The 23675-nt window shown below is 39.3% G+C and overlaps 1 protein-coding gene across 2 annotated transcripts in view; it reads right to left on the bottom strand.

Moving 5' to 3' along the window:
• Positions 1-21629: 21629 nt before the first annotated feature.
• The window catches only part of stil (STIL centriolar assembly protein), a 51493-nt gene continuing 49447 nt past the window's right edge, over positions 21630-23675 (bottom strand). For both annotated transcript variants that reach the window (XM_033028553.1, XM_033028552.1), the window contains one exon: positions 21630-23445. In XM_033028553.1, coding sequence (XP_032884444.1) covers positions 22671-23445 — 775 coding nt within the window. In that variant the 3' untranslated portion in view covers positions 21630-22670. The remainder of the gene's footprint in view (positions 23446-23675) is intronic.

Consider the following 23675-nt stretch of genomic DNA (forward strand, 5'->3'; position numbering starts at 1 on the left):
TGTGTAGGGAGTACTTGGGCCATTCTTTGGAAAGTGAACCAAAATGGCACACACATGACCAGATGTAATCACATAAAGTAAAACATTAAACAATTATTGTAAGAGATTAATCTTATTCATTGCTATTTTCCTACCTACAGAACTATAATGCAAAAAAAAAAAAGAAAATTCTAGCTTTTTAAAATTCGGTTTGTAAAATGCTTCCGTGTGCTGTCACACACGTGACTAGTAATATTTGACCTCTGACCCTAAACAAACATTGTCAGCATAACATGTAAAAATTTAACTTGATAAACCCAAAAATATATGAATCATATATACAGTATAAAACAATATACCTGTCATGCTTTCAGAATTAGAAGAGATGTATTACACAATTTTTCATCTTTTTGGTCACACGCGTGACTAAGAATGGGCCAGTTGAGAAAATAGGATATTTGTGAACGGGTGATTGATGGTCAGCTTGGACTAAGTGGGCCAAAGGGCTTGTTTCCATGTCATGTCTCTAAAACTAAAACCTAAAACTAAAAGCAAATCAGAGATCAAGCCTAAACCTTTTTGCCCAAGAATCTATGCTTCCCAATTTGTCCATTAGCCACTTGAAAACTCACAACAATGGGGTGGAGATAAGTAATTGCAATATCAAGCGAGGCTTCAGAAGACTGGCAAAATGAGAATTTCATGTACATCACTTTACAACTGCTTGGCATAAGACACAGGAGTAGAATTGGGCCATTTAGTACATCAAGTTCGCTCCACCATTCGATCATGGCTGATGTGATTTTCCCTCTCAACCTCATTCACATGCCTTCTCCCCATAACCCCTTACTAATCATGAACCTATCAATGTCCGCTTTAAAAATACACAGATATCTGTGGCAATGAATTCCACAAATTCACCACCCTCTGGCAAAATAAATTCCTCCTCATCTTCATTCTATAGTTACATCCTTTTATTTTGAGGCTGTGCCCTCTAGTCCCAGACTCATCCACTACTCAACACATTTTCACCACATCAACTCTATCTAGGCCTTTCATTATTCTGTAGGTTACAATTAGATCCCCCCACATCCTTCTAAACTCCAGCAAGTACAGGCATCTTCCTTGTTTATATAGAAGATTGGAAGATTCGGGCATGTCCTTCTGCTCTCTGCATCTCCATCTCAATAGACAATAGACAATAGACAATAGACAATAGACAATAGACAATTGTCTATTGGAGTAGGCCATTCGGCCCTTCGAGCCAGCACCGCCATTCACTGTGATCATGGCTGATCATCCACAATCAGCACCCCGTTCCTGCCTTCTCCCCATATCCCTTGATTCCGCTATCTTTAAAAGCTCTATCTAATTCTCTCTTGAAAGCATCCAGATAATTGGCCTCCACCTCCTTCTGAGGCAGAGAATTCCACAAATTCGCAACTCTCTGGGTGCAAAATGTTTTCCTCATCTCTGTTCTAAATGGCCTACCCCTTATTCTTAAACTGTGGCCCTTAGTTCTGGACTCCCCCAGCATCGGGAACATGTTTCCTGCCTCTAGCGTGTCCAATACGTTAATAATCTTATATGTTTCAATAAGATTACCTCTCATCCTTCTAAATTCCAGTGTATACAAGCCCAGTCGCTCCATTCTTTCAACATATGACAGTCTGGCCATCCCGGGAATTAACCTTGTGAACCTACGCTGCACTCCCTCAAAAGTAAGAATGTCCTTCCTCAAATTTGGAGACCAAACCTGCACATAGCACTCCAGGTGTGGTCTCACTAGGGCCCTGTACAACTCTAGAAGGACTTCTTTGCTCAGCAATCTTCGATACAAGCCGAAGATAGACACAAAATGCTAGAGTAACTCAGCGGAACAGGCAGCATCTCTGGAGAGAAGGAATGGGTGACACTTCGGGTCAAGATCCTTCTTCAGACATCTGCACTGGGCAATATATGTACTTTTAGTATAGCTAATCTTTCCAGAACATCCTGTTTATCCATTTGCACTTCATCCATCAATTGTACCATCTCCTCCTCCACCGTTATGTTCTTAGAAAACAGATGCATAAACTTATTAAATATCCTATCCTTTTTGGCCTGCACCTCCAAGCAGGGATTACTTTTATGTCCCTATATATGTCTTTGCCTCTTATTGCACCCTAAGTAATGCCTGCAAAATGTTTTTGAGTTCCCTTTATATGTTAATGTGTATTCTGTTTAATGTTGTCATTTTACTTTCCACCTCCTTTCTTGATTGGTTCTACATGTAAAATTTACCTGACATTCATCACATTCCCTGCATTTTCTTTGTTTTATCATATTCTCTGCCTCTCTCATCACCCAAAAATGCTCAACTTTGGTTCTCATATTTATTGTAAGAGCTAGACAACTGCAGTTGAAAAATAGTGAATAATGCTCACTGTCAAGTAAGTGGCAGGCAATACCATCTCCAAAAAGTAATCTGGGGAACTCTTTCCTCATGGCGTTCAATGATACTTGCATTGTCCAACTCAACATTCTACACATTAATTTGACCTCAAACTCAGCTTGGCTAGCCCAATTAATACAGTAGCTATTGGGGCATGTCAGAGGTTGTGTATACTGTAATGATGGGTTCATGTAGTGATGGGCTCACCATCACCCAAGGGATACATGTCACGAGTAGAATGAAATAACTTACAGCTGGTTGGAACTGTTTAACTGCGCCAACAGGAAATTTGACACCATCCAGGACAATTCCACTTGAGCTGGAATGAGGTGGAAGAACAGCACCTCTTATTCCATTTGGGCATCATATAACACAGCAGTCAAGAGTGTTTTATTGTCATATGTCCCAGATAGACAATGAAATTCTTACTTGCTGCAGCACAACAGAATATGCAAACATAGTATATGGCAAACGAGAAACCCAGCAGTATGAACAATGAATTCTCCAATTTCAATCAGCACCCACCTTCTCTCCCCTGGTGCACACACATTCCTACCACCACCCCTGTCAGCCTATTGCATTCCCCTACTCCTTATGTGCATTTCCCATTCTTCCCAAGTCCTCCATTTCCATTTTATTCCCCTCTCTTTGCCCTCTTTGCACTTTGTTTTTTGCTAAAGATTCTGTAGTCTCTTGTGCCTCCTTAGCCGGAACCTATTTGCCTTAAGTCTCCATTCTCACCGTGATCTGTTCATGGTGGCTAAAATGCACATCACCTACAAAACACACTGGTGCAACTCAACAAAACGTCTTCACGATATATTTCAAGTACACAATTTCATCACCGAGAAAGTGAAAGGCAGCAGGCAACTGAGAACCAAGCCACCTTCATTTATTTTCCATATCATTCATCGTCCTGACTCGGATGTAACATTACTTCATCCTTGCTAGGTCAAAGCACTGTAACTTCCTATCTGCTAGTATCCTACAGATCTTGAAGAGATGGACCGCAGAGGTTCTTTGTTTCTACCACATACTGTACAATGATAATCCCTTGCTCGGTTATAGTGACCAATAGCCAATAATGGACCCCCCCCCCCCCCCCCCGTGGTCTGTTTTTACAAGGGTTTACGGTATTAATATTTCACAGGTATGAGTTACTTTCAGAAACAATTAATTTAGGAATTAGAGCAACTGTAAGCACGCACCTGAATACTACCACCTGACTAACTTTTGCAAATTGATGTGTAAAAGCTCTGGTGCCACCTAAAACGTCTTCTCAATCAATCCCTCAAGGACAAGGATCATTTGCTTCCATTCAGATTTTGTGGTTTCCATTGTAGCTGATGAGACCAATGTGGAAACCACATGTTCTTCCACAATTGGTTGGAGATGGCTGACAGGGCAGGTAGATGGATAGTTTGTGAGGTGGAGCAACTTGTTCCATCACTTATGCAAGGCTTCTGTATGCCCCCAAACCATGCATCAAGGTTCTCAGGAGTTGGCATGGATGGTGCACTTCCAGAAGGAAACTTTGAGAATATCCTAATCTTTTCCTTTTATTGACTGGTAATCTCCTCCCACAACAAAGTCTGGAATAGAGTAGAAACAAGAAACTGCAAATGCTGGTTTCCATAAAAGACATAAAATGCTGAAGTAACTTGGTGGGTGAGGCAGAAACTCTGGAAAACATGGATAGGTGACATTTCAGGTCGGGACCCTTCTTCAGACTCATTGTAGTGTGGGGTGGGGCTATTGAGAAAGCTGGAAGAAAAGAGGGGCACACAGCTGCTGGAGAGACAAAACCTAGCATGTGATAGTCTGAAGAAGGGTCTCGACCCAAAACGTCATCCGTTCCTTTTCTCCAGAGATGCTTCCTGTCCTGCTGAGTTACTCCAGCTTTTTGTGTCTATCCTGGCAGGATATAGGTGGATACAGGTGAGGGAGGGGGGCGGGAGGTTATATGCAGATGGTTGGACAAAGGCTAGTGATGAAAATACAAAAGGTGTGAGGCAAGGATAGATGAGTTGCAAATTGTGAAGCCAGAGAAAGCAGGTGGAAGAGGAGGGGGATGGGCGAGATGGGAGAGATGGGTGCGAGTCCAGGTTGGGCACAAAGGGGAGGGGGAAGTAAAGAGGGAATAAAAGAGCAGGGAGAAAGAAGGAATGAAGGTCTGAGTTAATTACCTAAAATTGGCTAATTCATTGTTCATACGATTGGTTTGTAAGCTACCCAAGTGAAAATATGAGATGCTGCTCATCCAGTTTGCTTTTGGCCTCACTCTGGCAATGGAAGAGGCACAGGACAGAAAGGTCAGTATGGGAATGGGAAGAGGAATGGTTAACAATCGAGAGATCCAGTAGGCCTTGACAAATGTTTTGCAAACAGTCGCTGAGACAACTCTTGGTCTTGCTGATGTACAATAGGCAACATCATGAACATGGTATGCAGTAGATGAAGTTAAAATAGAGTGAATAGAGTGGAGTAAAGGTCAGTTTTGGGTATCAGGTGTTGGGCAGGTGAACCACATGATCTCCCTAATGTAGCCAAATAAGAGATACTGTGCTGGAGCATTGCTCCGAGAATGATGCCGACATTGGTTTGCATATTCAGCCAGTCAATTTGGAGTATTTGTGGAGACAATATCATGGTGTCGAAATTGTTTAATATATTTCAAAATTAATTATTGTGAGCTGCTTAACGTACCTTTCTAATTGATTTTGTTAGTTTTTCTGAAATGCTAATATAATTATTCTTGCAAAGTCGCTGAAATTTTAAGATTAAATTCTCAGGAAATAAAAATCAGAATCAGTAAAAAGCTCTCTGAAAATGGCTGTTTTATTGGTCAGGGTCTGTCATAGCTTGTGCACAAAAATGTCATGAATTCTCTTGGAAGATCTGAGGAAGCTCTGTTTCTCTCATCATCATCATCCCTTCCCAGAAACTGGAAGCAAAAGTAGAGACTACTTCAAGTTTCAAGACGCCATAACTGAAGGGATTGGGAGTAAGATGGGATACAAGGGGAACATATATTAATCATTCTGTTTATTTCGATGGTGAGACTGAGGTTGATAGATCAGAAGGCTAGACTGATACAAATTGGGCTTTAACTTCTTCCAGTGTTAACCCCACATCAATAAAGCGAATGGGGATCCTACGCCTCTCTTTCAGAATGTTAGGTTGAAACATCTTTGTGCCTTTGTACATGTATCGTCACTTGGAAGGTAGGGATTGTAGCCGTCAACAAAGCAAATATCCACAAACAGCAAAGTGAAAATGACCAGATAACTTGTTTTGGTAATTTTGAGTGAGGATTTTTCTTTAAAGGGGAGGAGATAAGGGAAAGCACTACTGCTCTTCTTCAACATTAGGCCAGGTATCTTTTACATCTACCTGAGAGAGCAAACGGTGTCGCTTAGTGGTTCATCCAAAAATCAGTACCTCTGGCATTGCCAGAATCTCTCAGTTCTAATCTGGTATGTCAGCCTAAACCTAAACCTCTGCATTCTAAACTTGAGGCAGATAAAGCAAATGAACTGTTGGTTTCTGAGAGCCTCACTTACTGGTGAATTTAATTAATGTTTGTCTCTAAATATGTTATGAATAACTAATAAGCTGCTAAAATTCAGCATTCCCACCTGTTGTCTTAAATTAAGTATTCTTCAATACTTATTGCAGCTGTTTTTTGAGATAAGGTGCAAATTCCCTTGTGTGAACGCAAATGGCTTTATTTGACAATTAGTGTCACTGTACATGTGGAATTGGCAAGGTTTAGATATAAAATAAAGAGTGGGGTCAGAATGATGTATTATTCTTCATTTGACATGCAATAATTCTGTATCCCCAGTCAACAATCCTGTAGTTAGCAATTGTTAACACAAAGAACTTTCACAGAAAATGGATGGATGAAGGCATGAAGCTAAAATGGTCCAAAGCATCCTAGAAGGAATGCTTTCGATTTGCCAACACCATCAGTGAATTGATCACCTTTGATCTTATGTTACTCGGTTTAGGGGCTGATATTCCAAGATTAGAAATAAAAGAAAGTGTGGCATAATTCACACAAATTGCAGAAGGGGATAGGGTTGGACTGGATTTATGTGACTGTAGCTACCATGGCTATCATATCAATAAAGCAAAGTGAGATCCTATGGTTTTCTTGCTGGAAATTATTCATTTTAATCTGCTAGCAAAAATGTTATGTTTATTAATATGTTTGATCACAATGTCTTTTCTGTATATTTCTGCTAACTAAAAATTGCAGAACCTCACATTTGCACATCATAAGCAATTCTGAAAGATGTTACAGTTACACAATTTAGAGTAAACCCTTATATTTCGCCATTCAAAGGTTTTGCATTTTGGGTTTCGTAACTCGAAATAGGGGAATGAGGTATATTCATTAAATAAAAAGTTGTAACCTTTCTTTTAATTACCGTGATAAAAGTTTGATAACATTCTAAACAATTAATACTGATAAACCAGTATGATGCTGAAATGCTGATGCTTAGTTGGAGAATGCACAGTCTTTGGTCTGAGTTGCATGAGCAGTGGCAATATTAAGTGTTGTCTGCTGTATTTCCCAGTGAAGGGAAGATTCCCCAAGTTAGTCCAGTCTGGTCAACAATTCACATTGATTGGAAGTTTTGTAACAAGGTCTTGGAGAAGCCTCCCCGTTGGCAGCAGAAGTGTGAATATACAGAAGAAGGTACTGTTAAAGTAATCTATGAGCAGAATAACAAAAAAAAATTTGTGCAAAAATTCTTCTTCAAGAAGGAACTGCGGATGCAGATTCTTCTGGATTGCAGTACAAAAATATTTGATTGATGTTGGACAGATTATCTTAAAGTAATATCCAATATGACAAATCTGAACTGTCTTCAAGAAATAACATTGTCCTTGAGCCTTTTGACCCAACAGATTTGTGAATGACCACAACTCCTACAAGCGTTCATTGAACATTTCAGTGCATATAATAAATATTAAGAAAATGAAGATACAATCAGGTTGAACCAATCTTAAATTAATGGAGAATATATCAAATATTTGTGACATTTTCTCATGTATATTCAATGTAAACCAGAGGCTGCTTTTTGTTTTAGGGTTTAATCTACTGTAAAATAATTATTGTTCTTTTGGCTGTTTTCATTCAACTAAAAATATACACTTTTAAAACATGTTTTTGGAAGAATATCTTAAAGTCATTGTTCATTTTTAGTTATTATTGTCATACAGATGTTTTACAGTCTGTGTAGTGTTCTCCAGTTTAAGATATTTCCGGCACATTTATATGTTACCGAGCTAATCTGAAGGAAACCAAAGAGAAAATAGATTTTAGCATCTATTTAAGGCAGCTGTCTAGTTAATAGTGGGGATATTTTTACACAGGAGTGATTAGAGCAGTGAAACTGTAAAAGTAGCTTGACTACTCATGTGTGACTGGAGGTATTGACTGTCAATGTAATTATTACTGTGCTTTTGATTATCTGTAATACTCTGTGGGATTGTTCTTTCATGTTTGTGCATATTTTTCCTTTAGTAAATTATTATAGCTGCTCACAATAATGTGAATGGATAGACAAATTATGAATGTTGTCTGCATTTAATATCGCTTGTTATACTGATGACTTACTTAAGTATAGACTGGTTGAGTATCAACCAATGCTGTAAAAAGCAGCAGGGCTTATTTCCCAGCTTTTGTTACGGAAGTGGATCTGGCTGTGGTGATTCACTTTCTCAGTCTCAGTGTAACCAATTTTGACTTTTCAAGTGCGCTATTCATTGATGTCCATCCTTGTGATTTGGCCATGAGTTTGAACCAGGGGGCATCAGGAGGCACCACACGATTGGCAGCCCCACCAACAGTCTGTGTGTTTTCTTGTCTTTTTAATTTTTTTATTGTGTGTTAAAAGTGTAAATGTTCTCCGGTTTGTTTTATGTGGGGGTCGGGGTCGGGGTCGGGGTCGGGGTCGGGGTCGGGGGAAACCTTTTTTTTTTCAGTTACTTACCTTGCCGGAGATGCGATTAATTTTCGGATTACATCTCCGGGCGCTCTGCGGCCTACCATCGATGGAGTTGGAGGCCTCCTCGGACTGACTTTGGGCCTCACCGCGGGGCGTAGACTTACAACGGATGATCTCTTGCCTGGGATCACTCCAACCGCGGCCTGTGGGCTTACCATCAAGAGCTTGCAGTCTCGGGAGAGGCTATTCGGGAAGCTCCAACGACACGGAGGCTCGACCAGCCCCGACACGGATTCCGATCGTCCGGCGTGGGGGAGCTGATTGACCAGAGGGTTACTATTCACTGTTGATTAGCCGCTATTCAGAATCAATCACGGACATGTACCAACTCCGAAGTTCTATATACAGGAATTCGAATTCCACTTTACTGGAAGAACTTCAATATGAAATTCAGTATTTGAAAATTTGGCTTTGCAAATATAGACTCGAACTCGAAATCCTAATTTTAGTGCGTATCTCTTCTACTATGCAGGCACTCGAATCAAACTAAAATTGCCCAGTTGAATTCTTGAATGGACTGGAGTATTCCGGCCAATCTATACTTTGTCCTTCCAAGCCCAGTACTTTTACGAGGTTCTTCGTCCGTCACTTCAGGGAGAAACTCAGATACCTTCACGCAGATACTCCTCTCTGCTGGGCACTGAGGATCCAGCGCCTAGCCGCTTCGCGCTGTGAATTATCTATGCCAATTTTCAGAGCGCACCTTTTCAATTCGCGCTCCCAGCAACGATCCGATCGAAGGAGTGACCTGTATTTTAATACCCCATCAATTGGATACCAAGTCTAACCCTGGGCCACTGCTCGCCCGATGAAGCGCATTTGGCTCTCGTTAAAGCAGTTGCAGTCTGCCAACTACAACCAAATTTAGGGCCTCTAACCTAGGAAAGGGCCTCTAACCCAACCCCAGTAGGGCCCCTAACCCAAAGGCGTGCTAACCACTCCCCCGTGCTTGCTAGACTGTTCTAATAATCTCAATTAGACCCTTTCCCAAGCCCGCGAATGATCGATCTGCTCTGACTAACGAAGTGCCGAAAATCAATGCGAAAACCGCACCGTGGGCCCGATTTCTGCACTCGTGATCGAAACAGCTCAAGATCCTTGATCGCAAACTTGTGTTTGGGGGTCTTTTGAGATCCTAGAACGACCACCAATGTAAATTGTTTGTTTCTAAGCTTCCCCCCTGTCCAGTTTCAGTAAAAATACTGAATCAAGCACTTGAAACAACTAATCTTATTTTAACAAAAGCGCATTACAGTTCAACTACTGTACCTATCCCACCGCGGGTTCGATCCTCGTATCTGCCTGATCAAGCCCTCTAGGCGTGGCTCAAACAGAGACACTCCAGAAGTTCACACGGACTTTTATATGTCCCGGGACCTCGAGGGGCCGAACCACATGGGGGTGGTCTCTTAATAATCCAATTACAGATATCGATTAACCCCATACATAACAGACATTTTACTAACTCAATAACACAGCAGCTCAATACATTGTATTCAAACCAGACTTCGCAAGGAAGCCAACAGAAATATTTACCCTGATCTGCCAGAAAGCCAGACAAGGCTCAATACTTCATCCAATCAACAATCGGCAACATAGAACTCTGCAACATTATTTACAATTATTTACAAGGTGTATGTCTGTTTGCCGCCAACCAATCCATTCTATGCATTATGCACCTAATTGACAGGGTCTGCAGATGTTCTTATTCTTTTCTTACAAATTGTATATAGGCTCTTGACACCCTGGCACCACTCTGCAGCTTGTCCCAGCTCTGCAGAGAGCAATTGCAAATTGACCAAATATCCCAGCAGCCCTGAAGCTTTTACCCCATTTTGAAGTCCCAGCCTCATCAATCTGGCCAGGATTAACAATTGTGATTGTGATCTTCCACATTGGCTGGTGAAAACAAAATGGATCAATAAAGCTTTCTCGACTTAAGCTTTTTATCACTTGGCCAGCACAGACGAGCAAGGCAAATGGGATTTGTGGTTGAGGTGGTCCAGTCATCTGGATTACATTATGAAGTTTGGAACAACATATCTGCTCCATCAGCTCCCCCTAGAGTAATTCATATTTACATTGGTGCCATCAAGTAGGAATGGAACAGAATAAGAATTTCCCTTGACCGGACCAATTCTGACAAAACAAATACAGGTACCTTTTTACACCAATTGAAAGTGACCTTGCCTCTTGAGGCTGCTATGCTCCCAAATATACAGTCTTTTCCTCCATATACTGGCCCTTAACTTTACCTTGTGGTAATCACGACCAAGTGAAAGAAAACTAATCCATTAGAGGGTGAAATCTGCCAGTTGTCTTTATTTTATAATTCGTCCAAAATGATCAACATTCGCCTGTACATAAGGCGAGGTTGGAATTTGACTGGTGGTGACAGCCAAAGAAAACCTGGACATTACATCCAGAACACCTGCTTTTCAGGTGTAAGGTGGACTCCTCCAAATAAGAAATCCATATGCTGAGGTAGACAAAAATGCTGGAGAAACTCAGCGGGTGATGCAGCATCTATGGAGCGAAGGAATAGGCAACGTTTCGGGCCGAAACCCTTCTAATTCATATGCTGAATCCCTTTTCATTCATCTGCTTTTGATTAGTCATTTGGAATTTAGGATTTAGACACCAGGGCTAGGTGTAAATTTAAATTAGTACATAATGATTATAATAATGCCCATCTCAATTTTGTCTCTTTTGTCAATCATGGATTAAATGGATAATTACAGTGCACCTATTAGTCGATCTGAATAGGTACATGGTAATTGTCACTAAACCAATGTTTGGAATAAGTGAGAAGGATTCACTGTGTAGTTATAAACTAGTGTAATGTCAGTAGTGGTCAACACTTCCAATACGTGATTCATGATGCATTTGGTGAGTGCTGTATTAGAGAATGTAACTCAATGAACGCTGCTAAATATAAAAATGTTTCACAAATGTTTTAGTTTGTTTATTTTAGTTTTAGAGATACAGCGTGGAAACAGGCCCTTCCGCCCACCGAGCCCGTGCAGCCCAACGTTCACTTGTACACTCGTTCTATCCTACACACACACTGGCGACAATTTACAGAAACCAATTAACCTACAAACCTGCACATCTTTGGAATGTGGGAGGAAACCGGAGCACCCAGAGAAACCCCATGCGTTCACAGGGAGAATGTACACACAAAAGAAGTTGGGTGGAATACAGTACATAAAAGAAATGCATTAAGATGTAGGATAATTGAACATTCAGAAACAATTTGATGAAGTGTTCCATGAGAATTATTAGAACAATTCAAGTACTTGTTATGAATAGAAATAGAGCAGCATTGAATGTTAATCACTCTAATTTCTAATATATAACAATGGGATTTAAAAGGTTTCCAGTGACACTGAAGCCAGTGGGAGCATTCCTGGCTCAGCATAATGAGAACTGCTTGGGGTGTCTCCATTCCCTGCAAGATAAAGCTGGCTAACCTGGTTCCAGGAGGACCACTATACCTACTTGCGTCCAGATATTATATGACAGAAATACTGAAGGGGCAGATAGCATTATGTCTCCAAATATAGCAAATCCTCTGTGCCAGGCTTTATATATATATCCAGAATAAAACTGTTAATGTTTACCTGCTGATCTGGTTATAAGTATAAGTAACACAATAACAAGTGTTTTGAATAGTGTAAGACCTGTACATAATGTCAACTGCCGTTTCTGTTCTGGTGCTGTATGTGGCCATAGATAAGTGGGTGTGTACGATTGTAGTTCTACTACACGGCCACTGGGTGGCAACACTTGAATATGTAAGCCTTAATCATAGACTCTTAAATTCAGGTTAAAAAAATGATGAAATGTTTAGTTTTAGTTCTCCATTCACCACCATACTCCCACAAATGTTAATCTGATCATTCATTCCCTTACTATTCCAGGCAATGAGCTTGAACCCAATAAAACCCTGAGTTTGTCCACTTACATAAGCCCCCATTACAACTCCTACTTTCAATTTTAAGGGTATAGATTTTAAATGTATCAATGATGCAATTTGATTAACCATTAATTCCATATTATGGAATATTAGTATACTTGCAGAATTCTTGTAAAAAATATTGGAGAACATTCTAAAGAAGAGGATTTATGTGTATTTGAAATAATAGGGGCTCATTAGGGGTATCTCACACCGACCAACATGTCACATCTGCACTAGTCCCGCCTGCCTGCGTTTGGCCCATATCCCTCTAAACCTGTCCTATCCATGTACCTGTCCAAACATTTCTTAAATGTTGCAATTCTACCTGCCTCAACTACCTCCTCTGGCAGCTCGTTCCATTCACCCACCAACCTTTGTGTGAAAAAGTTAGTCCTCAGGTTCCTATTAAATCTTCCCCTCCTCACCTTAACCTATGTCCACTGGTTCTTGATTCCCCATACTCTGGGCAAGAGATCTGTGTCTACCCAATCTGATTTAGGGTCTTCTCATTCCTTGGAATCCTCTCATAATTAACACGCATTGTCAGTAGCGGCATGGACTCGGTGGGCTGAAGGGCCTGTTTCCATGCTCTATCTGTACTCTAAATTGAACATTTCATCCCTGCAACTTTCCTTTCTACTCTCACTTTGTCGCCCTTCCTTTATTCACCTCATCCCTCTTCTCTTCACAACCTTGATGGGGAGGATCTGCAATTTGCTTGACCCGAACAGAAAATATGGTCTTGATTCTTACTTGGACTTTTAAAAGAGATCCTGCGTTGATCTCTCAGAAAATATTGTATTTCCAAATTAATAGTAAAGCCTGCAGGTTGCCAATATTTACATGATATCAGTTTTCATATTAGGTCTGATTCAACCTCATAAATAGTTGGAGTAGGAAGGAGCAGTGGGAAATGGATTTTGTAGCAGGGGCCAACATTTATATATTTTTCTCTTTGCAATAAGAACATAAGATAATAAGTGATAGGAGCAGGATTTGGCCATTTGGCCCATCAAGTCTACTCTGCCATTCAATCATGGCTGATCTATCTCTCGCTCCTAACCCAATTCCCCTGCAATGACACAAGGCAGCCTGGCAGCAATATCACAAAGGTTGCGCAAGATCAAGTGAAGTACTGGTCGAAGATCCTACTTACTATTTGTGCAGAAACCTGACATTAGTGAGAGGATTACATATTTCAGTCACACTTTTTTAATGCTGGGGAGTATCTTGCTTCTTGACTGCACGGGACTTGCATTTGTCCATAATCATAAACAACTCTTCACTTGTTTTGTGTGTGTGTATCTGGCTTACTCCAAAATGTTATTCTAATTTGCTCATCAGTACAACCATGCACAAAACAGACAATGCAAGTGATTACTTCACCTGGAAAGAAGATTGTTTTATTTATTTAATTTATGCTCGTCACAGGCCTACTGACAAATTTATACAAAACTAAAATCTTACAAGCACTCTCTATAATTAAAGTGTCATTCCAGTTGTGGATATCAGAAAAGCTTTTGACTTTCTTGTGAAGCTCTTAAAGTATTAGCTTAGGTTCTCACCTTTTTTTTAAATCTATACTGTTGTTTATTGTGTAATCATCTTTCTCTGAGATAGTGTTTGAAATAACTGCCTAAACTCCTTTCACCAAAGTTAGTTGACAATTTACACAGTATTATGTAACAAAAGTAAAGCAAGTTCCTGTTAATTTTGAAAAGAATTTGACTTCAGGAAACTTTGAAAAGGAAGAGAAAAAAATTGTATAACATACCGGTAATTTTCGCAATGAATTGGGCAAAGCGCAATTTGATTGAAAACCAATGAAATCAATTGCAGATAGAGTCGCCGGTAGACATAAAATTGACTAATCATTGACAAGAAACCATAATTCTTAATCAATAGCAAGGACATCCCTGCTATTGAGGCAGTGCAGCGTAGGTTCATGAGGTTAATCCCCAGGATGGCGGGACTGTCACGAGGAAAGATTGGAAAGACTGGGCTTGTATTCACTGGAATTTAGAAGGATGAGAGACAATCTTATAGAAATGTATAAAATCAAGATTCAGGAGTGTTTTATTGTCATATGTCCCAAATGGGACAATGAAATTCTTACTTGCTGCAGCACAACAGAATATGTGAATATGTAAACATAGTACATAATGGGGGAAGAGAAAAAAGTTCAATAAATAACAAATATAGTGCAGTAATAATAAAGTATTTTGTAGTTCAGAGCTCAGAGCTTATTTGTTTACGTGTTTAATAGCCTGATGGCTGTAGGGAAGAAGCTGTTCCTGAACCTGGACGTTACAGTTTTCAGGCTCCTGTACCTTCTTCCCGCTGTCAATGGTGAAATTAGTGTGTGGCCAGGATGGTGTGTGTCTTTGATGATTTTGGCTGCCTTTTTGAGGCAGCGACTACGATAGATCCCTTTGACGGTGGGGTGAACAGGATTGTGGGTCCTCATCTTTCCCCTACCAAAGTTACTGATGTTGAGAAGCAGGTTGTATTATAAAAGAGCTGGCCAAGCTAGATGCAGGAAAAATGTTCCCAATGTTGGATGAGTCCAGAACCAGGGGACACAGTCTAAGAATATAAGGGAGGCCTTTTACAATTGAGATGAGAAAACACTTTTTCACCCAGAGAGTTGTGAATTTGTGGAATTCTCTGCCACAGAAGGCAGTAGAGGCCAATCCACTGGATGAATTTAAAAGAGAGTATAATAGAGTTCTAGGGGCTAGCGGAATCAAGGGATATGGTAAGAATGCATGCACGGGTTACTGATTGTGGATGATCAGCCATGATCACAATGAATGGCGGTGCAGGCTCGAAGGGCCAAATGGCCTCCTCCTGCACCTATTTTCTATATTTCTATGTTTTTAATATATTCATTAAAAGATTTTTAAATCCCATCTTCATATCTTGTATTTAGAAAACATAATGAAGTGTTCTTGCCTTTTTGTACATATCTAATATCAATTTAATTAAGACCAATTGGTTTAAAAGTAATATTTATTTTATTCACATTTTTGATAGTGTTGTTTCAGAACAGAGCCAAGAGTGATTCATATTATTACTAATGTATTCATGTGTGTTGTCAAGGATCAACTTAAACACTTCCTGTGCTGTACCCAGAGCATGATTTACCCAATGATCGTTTAGTACGGTTGGGGTTTGATTGATTGAAGGATGCAGGATTTTTGAGGCCTTTCGACCCACTAATTTACGCTAGTACTACGCTATCCCACTCTCTCCACTCTTGGAGCAAGTCAGAGGCCAATTAACTTTTGGGATCTTTTGGATGTGGGAGGAAACCCACTTGGTCACTGGGAGAACGTGGAAACACCACACTGACAACACCTGAGGTCGGGATTATACCTGGCACTGTGAGGCAGCAGCTCTATCAGCTGCGTTATCGTGCTACACATTTTGTATTTCCCCCACATAGCAAAAAATTAACGGGATGCTGTGTGTATATCATGTGTGCACGATACTCCCATTTTTTTTCCTTCTACCAATCTGCTTTTCTCCCTCTTTAATCTGTCAGCTCTTTCACTTGCTTTGTCTTCTCCATACTTGCCTTTGTCTGATTATTTTTCTCCTTTCTCTTGCAGTTCATCTGTGTATAAATATCTCTCAATGTCTCTGCAATAAGCTAGTTCGGTATTCCGACTGCGCATGCCCAGGTCATAGGCCACTAGCTATAAAACAGTCTTGGCAACAGTGATGCTGCATTGTGTGCAGGCTTGCGTTTCGTACGTAGTCCTTCTGTTTTTCGGAATACAGAACTCGCTTATTGCACATGCGTTGTGTGATCTTCGTCCTTCTAAATCTAAATATTCTCCAGCTCAGACAATTTATTTACACTTCTATACTTACTCCACAATGTCATGAGAGTGGAGATGTGAGTTTCTAGCCTACTACATCTATTATTAACCAAAACAGAAATCCTAGGAACTTTAACAACGTATGTCAGGAAATTGAAAAGCAAAATCAGGAAACCAAATGCCGATAGTGAATTTGAAAAGTAAAAATACAGACTTAAAAGTACATACACGGAGGAGAGTTTAAAAGGAAATAGTAGAGCAGTAATGGCATTTAAAAACAGAAACAGTGGAAACGTTGCTAAAAATAACCCTCTAAAAGCCAGATTAGAAAAAAACAGACCAGGAAAACTTGAGCAACAGAGCAGTGTTTTAAAGAGTGGTGGGAGTTGAAGTTAAAAGGAAACCGCCAGAAACGAAATTAAATTAAAACTAAGCCGTCAAAATGAAAAGTAAATATATTTGGAATAACAATTGTTTTTATTTTTTATTTTTATTTATTTTTGTTAGAAGTACGTACAATAATGTGGTACCACAATACCTAATACTCATTGACATATTACATTTCATATACAACTTCTTATTTTTAATTTAATAATTAAATTTAATAAATTAATAAAAATTAATTAAAAAAATTAAATTTAATAAGGGAGAAAAGAGTAGAAAAAGAGAGATTATCATAGAGATTTGTGCGTGAGATAAAGGTAGCCCGAAAGAAGTACACGAAAAGGTACAGAAGAATGGAGAAAAGAAAGAGATAGAAAAGAAGAAAGAGAGAAAGAGAAAGAAACGTTGTAGAAAAAAGGAGATTGAGGGAGATATACCTATTTGATGTTCTTGGCCACCCGTCACCTGATTCTGAAACATTTGATTTCTACGGTTGTGTTGACCCATATGCTTGTAAAAAGTCGATAAAAGGAAACCAAATCACTAAGAATTGGTCTGCTTTACCTGCTTGGAGTCGCATTTATTCAAGATGTGCCGTTTCGACATATTTGAAATCCACATTTTGAGCATTGGTGTTGACGCATTTTTCCAAAATTTAAGTATAAGTTTTTTTGCCGTTATTAAATGAATAACAATTGGTAAAGCACATAAAAGGCAGAAGCTCGACATTACCACAGCCATTATATAGAATGTTGCCTAACTCTTCAACTGTAATGTAGTGCATGGTGGGAGGAGATGAATAACAGGCTGCTCATCTTTCTGTAGGGCAAGGATCAGGACACATTATGTGCTGGCCACCATCTGCACTATTCCCATTGGTCTCTCGGCAATACCTGCAGCAAGTATAAGGAAAACAGCAGGCTGGAATGGGTTTTCTGTGAACAGGAATGCTATTGGAGGACAAAATAAACTGTTGCTGGATTGTCGATAGGTGAGTGGTGGGAGGGATAAGATGGGACAGTGAGGGAGCGCGGGAACCCCGTGTTGGGGCGCATTGGGATTTGTTTTGCTTGAAGGCAGAAGCGTTTAAAATTAATGGAGATTATTGCAAGATAATTGGTCTCTGACTAAATTAATTCTATTCTACTTTCTTTAGCTGAAAGAACAGAATTGTTATAATCTGTAACAATAAAACATGATTCTTAATTTTGAATTTTAACAAAGGCATATTTGCATCACCTTACTTTATTATAGAGCTCAAGCATTTTCTTTCAAAATCCCAAGTGTTTGCAAGAAGTGGTAATTTTTACAAAATTGAATAACTCCATTTACATTCCAAATCAAATATTATTCAATAGTAAAATAGGAATTAATTTGTATAGGACTTCAGTAACTTGATGTGAATGTGGAAAATTTTGACAAAATTTCATCAGCATAAAAAAAGGCAATTATACTTCATAGTCTATCCCTATTTGATGTTATTAACCCCATATTGTATTTTTAATGCATAGAACAGCAATGCCAAAAGGTAAAAACTCAGCTGGAAATAAGAGGCAGGTTTCCCCCTGGTGGCTATTGATAGAATGGCTTCACTTATTTTAAGTTTGTATAATTCAGTTTCTATTGTCATCCCATTTTCATGTGGATGGAACCTGCACACATCATGCGAGTGTTGTTTGAAACAGTTTGTGACCATATGCTCCCTCTTAAATGGTAATCTTGTTAAAACTGCAGTGGATTTTATCGGAACTTACCAAATGATTAACTGGAATATTTCTCTAAAGGATCCTTTGAGCTGCAGGGAAACTACAGCATATTACAAGTTTGACAACCAAATTGCTGTAAGGGATTCCAGAGACAACATTTATTCATTTCCCCCCCCCCCCTCCCGTTAATAAGAAAGTTACTCCAAATTAATAGTGAAAATGTTTTCCGAATTTCTTGTACATAAATTTGTCAGAAAATTTATATTTTGGGAGAAATCATTTATTTGGCCTATTTTGGTTAAAATTGGTTTATCTTAGCAAAAAGTTGGTGAAGTTTTGGAAGCAGAACACAACGTCAGCCTTGAACAATATCAGATGTTGTGCAACATCACGTGATGTACTGGGCAAAGATCATACAGTGCCCTCCATGTTTGGGACAAAGACCCATAATTTATTCTTTTGCCTCTGTACTCCACAATTTGAGATTTATAATAGGAAAAAAAAAAAAGATGTGGTTAAAGTTCAAGTTCGCATTTATTGTCACTTAACCAATTATGGTACAGTGAAATTTGAGTTACCATACAGCCATACTAAGTGAAAAGAACACAATACACGCATATTTTTTTATTAACATAAACATCCACCACAGTGGAATCAACATTCCTCTCTGTGATGGAAGGCAATAAAGTTTGGTCATCTTCCTCCTTTGTTCACCCATGGTCGGGGCCTTGAGCCCTCTGCAGTTTGCCGCTACAGACAGTCCGATGTTACTCTCATCAGGATGCTCGAAACTCCGACATCGGGACGGATCGGAGTTACCGAGTCTGCCGCTTCTTATCGGAGACCGCGGTTTCACAATGTTAAAAGTCTACAGGCCCTACGGTCGTAGCACTTCTTCTGGCGATCCGCGGCAAAGGATCGCAGCTCTGCAAAGTTAAAGACCGCACCGCGTCAGTGGCTTGAAGCTACAGGAAAGGCCGCACCAATCCTGGGGGGGGGAGATGAGACACTGAGAAAGTCGCATCTCCGTCGGGGTAAGTGACTGAAAAAAAGTTTCCCCCTGTTCCCCGACCTCCTCATACACTAACCTAGAAACATTGAAACACGCATTTAAAATAATAAAAATAGAGAAGGGACATGACAGACTGCTGGCACCACCCAGTGGATCTTAAAGTGCACATTGTCAGATTTTAATTAAGACCATGTAGAAATTACAGCTGTGTTTATACATAGTCCCCCCCACTTCAGGGCGCCATAATGTTTGGGACACATGGCTTCACGGGTGCTTGTAATTGCTCAGGTGTGTTTAATTGCCTCAATGCAGGTATAAGAAAGCTCTCAGCACAAGCACAAGCACAAGCTAAAGATGGCTGCAATACAGGCCTGGCAAAGCATTACCAGAAAAGACACCCAGCAACTGGCAATGTCCATGAATCACAGACGTCAAGCAGTCATTGCATGCAAAGGATATGCAACAAAATACTAAACATGACTACTTTCATTTACATGACATTGCTGTGTCCCAACAATATGGTGCCCTGAAATGAATGTATAAACACTGCTGTAATTTCTACATGGTGAAACCAAAATGTATTAAAGTGGTCTTTATTAAAATCTGACAATGTGCACTTTAACCATATAACAATTACAGCACGGAAACAGGCCATCTCGGCCCTTCTAGGCCGAACACTTACTCTCACCTAGTCCCATCTACCTGCACTCAGACCATAACCCTCCATTCCTTTTCCATCCATATACCTATCCAATTTATTTTTAAATGATAAAATCGAACCTGCCTCCACCATTTCCACTGGAAGCTCATTCCACACAGCTACCACTCTCCGAGTAAAGATGTTCCTCCTCATGTTACCCCTATTACCACATTAACCACGTGATTTTTTCTAATACAAATCTCAAATTGTGGAGTACAGAGACAAATAAATAAATGATAGGTCTTTGTCCCAAACATTATGGAAGGCACTGTATTTACTATGGGCACAGAAGCCTGATATTAAATTGACCTAATCTATTAATACACAAGATCTTGCTAAGATTTAAACTTATGAAAAAGCATTTTGTGTTAAATGAGTAAAAACACCAACATCGGTGGTGTGGACACATGCTGGGGGAACGCAGCAGGTCAGGGAGCATGGAGGAAAATGGACAAACATTTCGTATGGGGACCCTTCTACAGACTAATGGAGTAGGGAAGACAAAGCTGGAAAAGCTATGTAAGGGTTGAGCAAAATCCAGCAAGCGATAGGATGCATGTGAAGGGAGTGAATGGTAGATACGGTGATAAAGGCTAGAAATGAAAAGGAGATAAAAGGGAGTCAGATAAGGAAAGAATGGAATGTTATTCTGCACCCCAGTTTTAACATCATGGGTGACAGTGGAGTGTTCCATCAGCTGCACTCCAGTCTCTGGCATGAAACTCAAGTACAAACATGTGCCTTGAGGCCAAAACTACTCTCAGTCATAGCTGCGGCACTCCCTCAAAATGCCATTGTTGGTAAAAGTCATTTCACAGGTGTCATGCATGGAAACTATGCAAATTGTTTCATTCATCTGTGTTCTACATTGTGGTGGGATTTTGCCTGTCCCATCCTCCAAAAACATGAGAAAAATGAGTTTTCAGTGCCAATCAACTCAGCAAAATTGGAAAATTAATAATGAAAACAGAAGATAGTACGCATGTTCTTTGCCTAAAATATCTCTATATTAGCGCAGGCTTCAAACCTACCAACTTTTCAACAAATGCCAGCAAGGGCTGGGATCTTGCTCACCCAGAAGCACCTCACCACTCAATCATGCAGATTTTTACAGGATTTTAAGAATTTAGCTTCTCAATGCCAAAGAGGCAACATCATTAGGAAGAAGGACAATGGAAGATGAACAGCTCAGCAATTGGCAACCATTTCATCAGTCCAACCACATTTCAACTGGAAATTAAGTTACTCGTAACATTGGGGGGGGGAGGGGGGAGAACAGTCCTTGTTTTCAAAAAACATGTTTACTTCTTTATGATGCTTTAAAGTTTACTTCCAATTTTACAGTTTTTAATTATCCAAATGGTAAACTTGGATTTATTGTTTATCATAATCGATAAACATTTTAAAATTGTGAAAGTAGAATTGTTAGTTTTGGTTTCATGCTGTATGTTGAATTACTAAAATAGTGATTCAGCTAAACTAAGGATACTGAATATTCTATGCTAGAGAAATCTACTGAGGTGGTCAAAAATGAACGTACAGTAAACTTCAACTACAAAAATGCCATGTGAATGTTGAAAACCTCAAAATGAAGCAACAAATTAGAGATTGTGCTAGTGTTTTATTTATAAACTGTTCACAAAAAAGTGATTAAATAGTCAAAAACTGTGCAAAAGCCAAATATTGAATGACATTAATGGCAAGATGACAACAGATCACATTTCAAAAAGAAATACTTGTAAACAGCTTAGGAAATAAAAATCAATACATCCAAAATATCTGTAAACGATTTTCCTGTGTGTAAAATAACAAATCTAAAGAATCGGTTGAGAAAAACCATATGTTTTTTGTAAGGGATTGGACAGTGGAACTAGCACAATCTTTCTTATTGCATCTATACCATTTTTGTACGCTTTTATAATTTCTCTATACTTTCCCACCCCAAGCTCCATCTTCCATTTGCTTGTAGCCTACCAAACAAATGAAACCCCTCCCCTCACGGAATATTGTTGAAACATTAGAACACACTATGATACTTCACACTAAATTGGAATTTCCAGATTATGAATGTTTGAAAACTAATCATTAAAAACACTCACCAAACGAAATGCAGTAGTGACATTTTCTAAGCTTCATTAAATTTAAAAAGCACTCAGCTCAAAAAGACGAACCATTTCTAATTATCGTCCCAATAGATGACAAGATTTAAATATCAACTTGGAACAAAGATGGCTATTCGGAATGCTTGATTAATAACGAAGACTAAGAAATTAGCTTGATTCTAAATATGTGCTACCGGTTTATTGATTGGGGTAGCTCATTGTTTGAAAGCCAGAATGAGTATACTTGCTTGTGCAGTTATCATTCAATTGTAATTCTAAGACAGTCATATCACAAAACCTTTGCCAATGAAAACAATTGCATGACCCATAATGAATTCAGCATTAGCTGTATAAAACTTTTACAAATAACGTTTAGTTAAGACAATTGATAACTTGTCGCAGCATTGAACCAAATGATTTAAATTGACCGCCACAATAAAACATTATATTATTTAATTTACTAATGTAAAATATGGCACTGCTTACAAAAAAAATCTGTATCTAGAAGCATGGATAATATCTGTGCTACGAATCACCGTCAGTTAAAATAGTTTAGGTAGTTGTCGGAGCCTATTTACATCCAGAATGTTACCCATTGTATCACTGCTTTCTGTTACTCTTTTCTTTTCAGGAGCATTTGTTATAAACTTTTGAGAAAAGTCTTGAATTTCATTTTCCTTGTCAGAATGCTCAGTGTAACCAATTTCTTCAGCAATCACCTTAATATTTGGTTTTGAATTCTTTAAAATCTGCTGATGGTCTTGACCCCGAGCATTCATATTCTGTGGTATTGAGGAAGTAACTTCATTGGTAATGTTTCTTAGGATATTCCCATCCAGCTTTGAGGGGGACTGAGAAGCACTGTATGTTTTAGTATTCATGTGTCTTTCAACTACTTTTTCATTTCTTTCTTTTCCAAAGGAAGGAATTTCTGAATCAGCTTTTATTGTCTGAACACCAGTATCTGGCAATTCTTCATCGTCACTGCTACAGCAATCCTCCACAAGTCCATATCTCTTCATGTATTTGCGTGTGGCAAACGACATATTACTGGGAGAAATCAAGCTCAGACCTACCATGCTCCTATCGGTGTTCAATTCTAATAGACCATTTAGGAATGTGGATTCACTATTACTGTTAAGCCTGCTGAGAGACATCTGGGACAGCTGAGCATCATTCAGGTACTTGAGAGCAATAGCATTGGCTTCCATGCTAAGGTCAACTCCACTCGTTCCATATCCACTTGTGCCAACGTTGACAAATGACATGTAGTTCAGCCTTGGAATAACAGCTTCCGGGCTTATGCGAGCCAATGTGCTTCCGAACAAGGAAACAAAGTTGTTACATATTTATATAAACATTATTGCATGCATTTCAGATAACATTTTCTGTCACATTGTCATGCACCCCAACAAATATTATTTATTTGGCAACTTTAGGCATAAATTAGCTCAAGGTCAGTTAGAACTTCCCCTGCATTCTCTGGACACAGCTTCTTACTTTGGGAGAATGGATGCCATCAACCAAACAAAAAGCCATGTTTTAAA

The sequence above is a fragment of the Amblyraja radiata genome, chromosome 10 (assembly GCF_010909765.2).
Source record: "Amblyraja radiata isolate CabotCenter1 chromosome 10, sAmbRad1.1.pri, whole genome shotgun sequence".
In the NCBI taxonomy this organism is placed as follows: domain Eukaryota; kingdom Metazoa; phylum Chordata; class Chondrichthyes; order Rajiformes; family Rajidae; genus Amblyraja; species Amblyraja radiata.